Here is a 9,856-nt window from a genome sequence, read left to right as displayed (position 1 = left end):
TGCAAATAGTGCAGCATGGCGAGACAACTACAGTGAGTGCACGAGTCATACATAATTGGCCCCACAGAAATGTGACAACGAACTCAAGTCAAAAAATTAAAAAAATTGCCAGCTTGTTGTAATGGAATTATAGGTTAGGTGTTTAAGAAGTTGATCGCAAGAGGGAAGAAGCTGTCGGAATGTCTACAAGTTCTAGTTTGCGTCGATCGGTAGCGCCTACCTGAGGGAAGGAGCCGGAAGAGCCGGTGACCGGGGTGCAGACGGTCCGAGAGGATTTTGCACGCCCTTGTCTTAGTTCTGGCAGCGTGCAAGTCCTCAATGGTGGGTAGAGGGGTACCGACAATCCTTGATAGCTGGGATAGGCTCCTGCACGGCCGCGATCCGTGTGATCCGTGTGAGGAGAAGCGGCTCAGAAAATGGATGGATGGATGTGTTAAGTGAAGTCTAGAAAGACCGTCGTTATTTTCCATTAAAATTTGTAGCCTATTTATGTTACGTTAAATCAAGAAAGACTCAGTTTTAGTTTTTTTTAAAGTACTTATTTAAGGGAAGTAAAGAAAAACTGTATTTTATCTTCATAAAAACTTTATTATTGAACGTTAATGTTAAAAATGCACTTCCCATAAAGTATTGGCAAAACCAGTTGTCATTTTTATGTTGATGTGTTGTCGGCAGCTGCTGAATGTAGCTAAAAAGTGACTTGTCATCTAACTGTGTTACTTTTAAAACCAAGTAATCAGTAAAGTAACTGAGTTACTTTTTCAAGGTAACTAGAGCAACACTGGTCATAACGGCCCTTTGAGGGAAACCGTAACTATAATGTGGCCCGTGGCAAAAACACTTTTTGCACAGCCCTGTTCCAAGACAACCAGAACAATCACTTGTCCTCCGTTCAATGCCGGCAGATTGGAATGACCTGCACGAATGAGAATATTCACAGGCAACCCGGGCGTAGAAAACGTTCAGAATTCTCCCATAGAGCTGAAATCTAGAGTGTAAAGTACAAAAAAACAAATATATGTCAAGCGTGCGGACACCAGTCGTACGCAAACTAATACTACATTTGGAAACTTCCGTGCTTGCGCATGTTGCGCAAGTGTGCTCTTCATACATGACTTCCTCCTCGTCGGCAGGTGGCGTCATGTCGCTGTCACGTCGGTCTTCACTTCGGTGCCGCCATTACAGCGGAAGCGGCCTTGTTATTAGCCGAAAAGATGCTAGAATGCCACAGTAGAGATCAACGACGAACACTCGACGCTAAGTTCCCTGCGTTATCTTCTTTTACACGTTAGTATTTATTTATGTCTTTTCAAGCGTACATTTATTGAACAAATTTGGATGTTATACTGCAATTTTCAAGCGTAGTGGCATTCGCCGCTTTATTTTGCCTCGCTGGTTTCGTCACACTGTCGTGTAATCGATACAGAATTTGAATATGACACTTTTGCTGATAGAACAAAAAGTCCTCGTGAATTTAATGTTTAATGAGGCAAGCGACAAATGCACCATCTATTAAAGCGTCAATTGTGGTATTAGTTTATCGCTTTTTCCCCCGCTTCTCAAATATTTTACTTCACCTTCGGCTCATATTCTTGTGTGATGTGATTAGTTGCTCTATTATTTAATTTACTTCATTAAATATGTCCTCCCTGATAAATAAATACATTTGATGAATACAGTCATGGTAATAATTATGGAATATTTGCGTGCTGTTCTGTAGGTATGTTACTAAAAATTTCAAACAACTGTATTTCGAAATAGCATGATATCATTGCATTGAAATTTAAACCACGAATAAAATGAGCCGTAGTTTGTAAGGGTCGGATGAGGATCAAGGATTTTGTGACACATTTTATGTCGCAAATCGGCTCAAATTGACTTGTTCAGGGGGATTTACATTGATTTCTTTGTGAAACCGAGAGCTACTTCGTGCTACTGATGAATGCGAAGGACTACCAGTTTGTTACTCACTCATGAAATTTTTTTGAAATTTGCTCAAATTACCTGTATGTTATCATGAATAATTATTCATTATTACTGATCACAACGATCATATTAATGATTTCTCAGAATCCTCTTTGTTTGCCAAGTATGTCAGAAACACAAGGAATTTGTCTCCAGTGGTTGGAGCCACTCTAGTACGACAACAGACAGTCAATTGACAGAGAACACTTTGGAGACATAAAGACATAAAAAACAGTCTCACAGTATTTATTAACAACAATTTAGGAATCAGATAAATATCAATGGTCAACACAATTTCTTTAAATCTCTGCAACTGTAGGAAATCACAGTTTCATCGCCACAAATAATTTGTTTACAAATCATGATGTACCGTGTTTGTACAAATGTGTTATGAATTATGTAACACACAAAGATTTGCTTTCACATTTTTAAATCTTACCACTTGTAAGCAAATCTGCAGTGTTATTAAAACATTTTCAATATCCATCCATCCATTTTCTGAGCCGCTTCTCCTCACGCGGGTCGCGGGCGTGCTGGAGCCTATCCCAGCTATCATCAGGCAGGAGGCGGGGTACGCCCTGAACTGGTTGCCAGCCAATCGCAGGGCACATACATACAAACAAACAACCAGTCGCACTCACATTCACACCTACGGGCAATTTAGAGTCGTCAATCAACCTACCACGCATGTTTTTGGGACGTGGGAGGAAACCGGAGTGCCCGGAGAAAACCCACGCAGGCACGGGGAGAAGATGCAAACTCCACGCAGGCGTCGTTTCACAGGTGCTGTGAAAAAGTATTGGCCTCTTTCTCAATTTCTTATATTTTTGCATAATTTCCCCACTTTGTTTAAGATCATCAAACAAATGTAAATATCAGACAAATATAACCCAAGTGAACTTAAAATGCTGTTTTTAAATGGTGATTTCATTTATTAAGGAAAAAACAATTCAGAGTTACCTGGCTCTGTGTGTAAAAGTAATGGGCCCCTAAACCTAAGAACTGCTTGGGCCGTTCTCAGCAGCAACAACTGAAATCAAGTGTTTTCTAGAACTGCCAATGAGTCTTTCACATCTCTGTGGGGATATTTTGGTCCACTCTTCCTTGCAAAAATGTTGGAATTCAGTAACAATGGAGGTAACTTTGAATAGTTTTTTACCTTAGTAAATGAAATGACCATTTAAAAACAGCATTTGAAGTTCACCTGGGTTATATTTGTCCGGGGGAATATGCAGAAATATAAGAATTTGTTAAGGGGGCCAATACTTTTTCATAGCACTGTATGTTTCTTTGTGTGTTAGTGGGAAGCCTGGCACTGCCTGCTGTACAGCCGTGTGTTCTAATCTGGGCTGTAATCTGACACTGGAAGTCTGAATGAGTCTTGCAGGTGTCCGTCGGTGAGGCATGTTCTGTTTTTTGTTTTTGATGAAGTTCATGTCAGAAAAAGCAGATTCACATGGATAGTTTGATCGAAACAAGCTGACAACCTTTATAGCTGCTGTACACACACTACTTTACTTTTCTGTGTCAACAAGACACCAAGGTTTGGTGCAGCCTGATCGGCTTTCAGGTTCAGATCATTTTGCAATGTTACAATTTCAATCTCCACCTGTCCAGCATCCAAGCTCAACATTTAATTTACAGTAGTTGCTCAGCAATGTATGTTGTGTCCATGTTCATTAAGGGTTGGAAATGAGCGACAAACATGGTTCAAGCTGACAAAGGTCACAAAACCTGCTCTCAAACACTTGCCCTAGTCTGTTTATGACGTGAGAATATTTTTCTACAACATTTTCCAAAGTTCCTGATGTATTAGCGTTGTCTTTCAGGACCCGGAGAAAATGTTCATCTGATCTTTAAATGCATTTAGAGCACTGTATCATATCAGCAAGAGTCTTACCGTTGCCTTGCAGCTCCCAGTCCAAATGGTTGAGTTTCACAGTAATGTCTGTTAAAAATGTGAGGTCACGTGTTCACTCAGTGTCCTCCGGCAGCAAGGTGTCCTCGCCTTTGGATGCATGAACTCTTTGATTTGTCTCAAAAGTGGGGAGAAAACCCCCCCCCAAAAAAACGAACCAAAAGGGAGTCATCCCGTTTTCAAAGCAGATCATGTTTGCACATAACACCCGCTGGTGAATGATGCAGGGGTAATCAGTGATTACTTTGCAACGCGTTACTCCAAAATGAGTAACGGGACTTTTCCCGGGAAAGTAATCAGACTACAGTTACTTTTTCAAACCAGCAATGGCTACTTTTGAGTCATCAATGTCCGTCCCCAAGTACAAAGTTGTGGCTGGTGATTCGAACAAAACGCAGTCCAGCTATTCATTAGTATTTAACTGTTCACACAGACGGCTCATTTCAAAACACACAGAAGAAAGCGATTGGGAGCTGATTGTTTTGTCTACAATGCACAGTGACGTCTCAGTACCATAGAAGTGCAACGAAATGCACAATTTCACTATTGCAGCACTATTTTTGTTCTTTTCGTTAGTAAAAAGTGTATTTGATTGTTGTTACTTTATTTACACATTAAGAATACAGTTACTGGCGTGTTAAGCGCGCAATGCATTGTGGGTTAATTATTCATACCGAAGTGCGTGGCCATCAGTCGGTCATGGAGGGTAAGGACTGACTCACTGAAGGACTTACGATACTTACCTTAAATAATAATTACAATGAAAAGTGAGAACTTTCAACTTTGTCTGGAGTCCGGACTGTGAGCTGGTTTACGCGTCACGTAAGTAAGTGCGTCAATCAACCACAGCTTTGCTAGTTAAGCACTTGCATAATCTTGTCACCATTTCTCGCTTTTCGCATCAAAATTACGATGGCGGGAGCAATGGTGTGTGTATATGCCCCCAATATCGAGCTGCCACTCACTTTCACGTTTACGTACACGCACGCCCAAACGCACGCGCACACACACGCAGTTGCCTTCATGGAAGTCTTTACAGACGTGAACTGAGAGTGGTGTGCTCGTTTACGTTTCGGTACTTACTGTACTGTGTTGGCATGTCAAGTCTGCACTAAGTTGCTCATTTAATGTGGCTTCAACTACACGAATATTTAAGTTATTGGTTCATGTTGATGACATCATTCTGTAACTTGTGTGGCGTACATTACCCAGTAATGGGTACGGTTAAGTTAATGCTTTTTTTGTACTGTGGATAAGAGATATTCCTGCCACTTGGCAGCTGCTGAAAGTAACTAAAAAGTTATGTTTTTATAACTTAGTTACTTTTGAAATCAAGTAATCAGTAGAGTAACTGTTACCTTTTCACGGTAACTGTGGCAAAACTGGCGGTAATGCAGAAACTTTGGGAACTGTGTGGCACCTTTACGGTGAGCAATAAATCTTGTATGTCGGCCGATCATAGCAGCAGCCCAGTCTGTAGTCACCAATACCCATTTTTCCCAGGGTACTTTTTTCCCTGAGGAAAAATTCCTTCACCACATAAAAGAGGACAACTCCCCTCCTAGTTGTCTTTAAAGCTCAGAGGACAAAGATGTTAACACTTTTCTTGATAACTCTAGTACCCCTTTTCAAACCATATCTGCCATTTCAAAGTGATTATATAGCAGATATATAGCAGTTAAGTTTTCCTTATTAGTTGATGGGAGACGAAAATGTGATGTTTAAACAGACCGCTTTCAGATTTTTCAGTGGCGGCGTCCGCTCGACCCGTCTCGTTCCGGACCACACCGAGAGCAAGCAAATTGTCAGAATTACTTCCAACTTCACAGAAAACAAGACTAATAATAGTTCGTCACGTCTATTTTTATTGTGGTTGATTGCATGAACCTATTTTTGGACGCAAAAGTCTAAAGAACATTTTCATCTTTGTCATTACCACAGAAAATCTAAAGTGAATTGAAAAATTAAAAAACGAGGTGGTGAAGGGATTTCCCAACAACGGCATCTGAACAGAACAACCATTACGTTTTCATTTTGTTGGACCACGGCGAAATCAAAGTGCCGGAAATCCGGCAAAGCGAATTGGAAAGAAAATGGCGGCCGGTTTTCTGGTTTTAGTAACATACGTACTGTCTGTCTGCCATGTCGATAGCTACGATAGACAAGAATCAAGTCTCTGCTTTGTATGGCTTTCATCAGCGAGGATGCATGAGGAGGCTGCGGACGAGGGGCAGGAGACTTCGTTAAAATTAAGGGGCGCTGGACTTGAAGATGAGCCGAGACCTTTGTCAGGTGACTGAAAATGTGACGTCATCGCGATCACGTGACATCGTCGGCATCACGTGACGACGTCTGCCTTGTTGCTCAGGAAGCCGACAGACGGAGGAGTCTGGCGAAGACGAGCTGAGCCGACTGGACGTCGATCTGGACGCCAAGTCCAGACGACACAACTTGACGTCCTGCAACGTGCGCACCATTCTGCACGTCAGTGACACACACACACACACACACACACACACACACACACACACACACACAAACGCTAGGGCCCCGCTTGTTTGCCATTTTTGGGGTCGATACTAATATTGGGTGCTAAAAAACAAAAAGCCAATACCCTGCTGTTTCATATGCACAGGACCTATACTGTACATGGACACACACATTCTTATAATGCTGAAAATGTGATTGAAAACAAAGAAGAAGAGTGCTCCAAAATTAAAATAAGAAACCCAAATGAGTAGTAACACGGCAACATAAGGACCCAACTTTAAAAGGCTGCACAATGATGTTAAGTTAGGTAAGGGTGGACATGGGAATGAACACTTTCATATATTGGTATCTGCTGGTCCTAAGCCCGAATGAGAATGGGTGACTTGCGTCAGGAAGGGCATCTGGTTTAGATTGCCAAACAAATCACATTGGGTGACTCACTGTGGTTTATTTCACAACGAAGCAACTTACACGACTACTTTCGACGTTCCCTAATGGGTTGTTTGCGCCAGGACATGATTGTCATAGGTCACTACGGTGCGTTACGCTCTTTCACAAATTCTCAGGGCCTTGAATCGGTTGCAACTGGACTGTTGTGGTTGTCTTACGGTCGATTTAATGTCCTGAGAATGAAATGACCTGGATGAATGAGAATATTCACAGGCACGTTGTTTCTTAACTCATTCACTGCCAGCCGTTTCCTGAGCAAGTGTCAAACTCAAGGCCTGGGGGCCAGATTCGGCCTGCCACATGATTTTATGTGGCCCATGAAGGCAAATCATGTGTGTCAACTTCCATGATTCTTGTTAAAATCTGTACCGAGATTTCAAATTGTCATATTTCGTAAATAACATTGAGATATTGCAAGCATTTTTGTGTTACCAAATATGAACAGTAGTTGAAAAACACATTACCCTTGATTTCTGATTCCAAAATGAGTTTATAAATTTTGGGTGTAATAATATGATGAGGTGATTCGGCTGTTACAGCCGAACAGGACAAAAATATACAAAATAAAATGATGAGGTGATGAAAGATTTTTATGGTTTCACAGTCATAATGCCCCTCTGAGGGAAAGCGTAACTACAATGTGGCTCGTGACAAAAATGAGTTTGACACCCCTGCCCTAGACTGCCAGGCATTCTCAAGCAATTTCACTGATATTTCAAGCCCCACAGAATATTATGTACTTCTTCTTTTCCTTTGGGCTTGTCCCTTTAGGGGTCGTCACAGCGCGTCATCCTTTTCCATGTAAGCCTATCTCCTGCCTTTAGCGGTCGTCACAGCGCGTCATCCTTTTCCATGTAAGGCTATCTCCTGCATCGTCCTCTCGAACACCAACTGCCCTCATGTCTTCCCTCACGACATACATCAACCTTCTTCCTCTAGCGCTCTTGCCTGGCAGCTCCATCCTCATCACCCTTCTACCAATATACTCACTATTTTTCCTCTGGACGTGTCCAAACCATCGAAGTCTGCTCCCTCTAACTTTGTCTCCAAAACATCGAACCTTGGCTGTCCCTCTGATGAGCTCATTTCTAATTCTATCCTCCCCACCACCAGAGTCATCTTCTTTGCTGTCTAGCCACACTCTCCCCTACCACAACCTTACAGTCGGTAACCTCCTTCAGATGACATCGTCTGCACAAGATGTAATCCACCTGCGTGCTTCTACCTCCGCTCTTGTTGTTCACCCTATGTTCCTGCCTCTTCTGGAAAAAAGTGTCCACTACAGCCATTTGCATCCTTGTTGCAAAGTCTACCACCATCTGTCCCTCCAAGTTCCTTTCCTGGATGCCGTACTTACCAATCACTTTCCTTCACCAACATGTCCATTACAATCTGCACCAATCACGACTCTCTCTTTGTCTGGGATGCTCAGAACGACTTCGTCGAGCTCCTTCCAGAATTTCTCTTTCACCTCTAGGTCACATCCTCCCTGTGGGGCATAGCCACTCATCACATTATACATAACACCCTCAATTTCAAGTTTCAGCCTCATCACTCCATCTGATACTCTTTTCACCTCCAAGACATTCTTGGCCAACTCTTCTTTTAAAATAACCCCGACTCCATTTCTCTTCCCATCTACACCATGGTCAAATCATTTAAACCCTGCCCCTAAACTTCTTACCTTACTGGCTTTCCACCTGGTCTCCTGGACATACAATATATCAACCTTTCTCCTAATCATCATGTCAACCAACTCCCGAGATTTTCCTGTCATAGTCCCAACATTCAAAGTCCCCACAATCAGTTCTTGACTCTGTGCTTTCCTCTTCTCTTTCTGCCGGAGAACCCGCTTTCCACCTCTTCTTCGACTTTGACCCAGAGTAACTGAATTTCCAATGGCGCCCTGCAGGTTGACGGCGGACGTTGTTAACCCGGGCTACGACCGATCCGGTATGGAATTCTTTAGATGAACGCTCATATTTGTTTGGCAAAGTTTTAAGACGGATGCCCTTCCTGACGCAATCCTCTGCATTCATCCGGGCTTTGGACCGGGCTACAGTTTGCACTGGCTTGTGCCCCCCATAGGGCTGCATTGCAGAATATTATGTACTATGACAATGTAAACACCAAAACCACCAAATGAAAGATCAGACTCTCTTCTTTCATCAGAAAAAAAATGTTTGTCTCTAGCTTATACCGTTCTTAAGTAATCAGCAGTCAAATACAGGCTACTTTCAGCCAAATCTGTTTCTGGAAAAAAAACGGAGAAAACAGCCTTTTTGTGAAAGCAGACACATCAAGCAGAACAATGACTTTGACACCAATATTTTTTTTCTTTTGTGAAAATATCAAACATCTGAACATAAAACAACACTGAGAAAGTACTTTTGACAGAAAAATAATTTATCTACAAGTATAACTCAACAGAATTTACATTAAACAAAAATGCATGAACAAATGGGCCTCCCACACTCAATTCTCCTCCTACCGTTTGCTCAATAGTCCAGCTTTTTATTACCTTAAATAAAATCTAGCAAAGTTTTATCCACATCTTATTTTATTCTTCTGTTGGCAGTGAATGGGATCTTGTGTGGTTGTCATTCTCCCTGAAACCAGTCACTAATTCTGCTTGAAGCACAACCTGTGCAGTTTAGAAAATATATATAAAAATACATTGTTGAATTTGTGTCGTGGGACGTGGAGGAAAAAAAAGCTTTCAATTACCTTTTTTGTCTGCACTGTGTACTGGAATGGGAGTCGGATGTCTGCTGGATGCATAACTTGTAAGTTTTAAAAAAATACATGCGATTACAAGAGAATACATTTTATAGATGTGTTTTGTGTAAGGGTAAAAAAAATACATTACTTCGCAATCCTAAAAGACGCTTCAAGATGGACGAAATGGAAAATTCAAATCAGTACTGGCATCAGATGTTACCTTGTAATGTGAACTAGTGGAACCAAATTATGTTTTTATGTAACAAGGATTGAAGGAGCGTGTTTGCTCGCCGAATGTAGCTTACGCTTGCT

At 41.7% G+C, this 9,856-nt stretch overlaps 1 protein-coding gene across 6 annotated transcripts in view; it reads left to right on the top strand.

Annotated features, from left to right (window-relative positions):
- Positions 1-1,180: 1,180 nt before the first annotated feature.
- The window catches only part of gon4lb (gon-4 like b), a 44,240-nt gene continuing 35,564 nt past the window's right edge, over positions 1,181-9,856 (top strand). For 5 of the 6 annotated variants that reach the window (XM_061695472.1, XM_061695468.1, XM_061695469.1 and 2 more), the window contains exons 1-3: positions 1,181-1,287; positions 6,083-6,175; positions 6,252-6,367. In XM_061695472.1, the coding sequence (XP_061551456.1) occupies positions 1,215-1,287; positions 6,083-6,175; positions 6,252-6,367 (282 nt within the window). In that variant the 5' untranslated portion in view covers positions 1,181-1,214. Of the gene's footprint in view, positions 1,288-6,035; positions 6,176-6,251; positions 6,368-9,856 lie in introns of all 6 variants that reach the window. The other variant, XM_061695470.1, reaches the window with a different exon arrangement.

This window comes from Phycodurus eques, chromosome 14 (assembly GCF_024500275.1).
Source record: "Phycodurus eques isolate BA_2022a chromosome 14, UOR_Pequ_1.1, whole genome shotgun sequence".
Lineage (NCBI taxonomy): Eukaryota > Metazoa > Chordata > Actinopteri > Syngnathiformes > Syngnathidae > Phycodurus > Phycodurus eques.
This window is presented reverse-complemented; position numbering and strand designations above follow the sequence as displayed.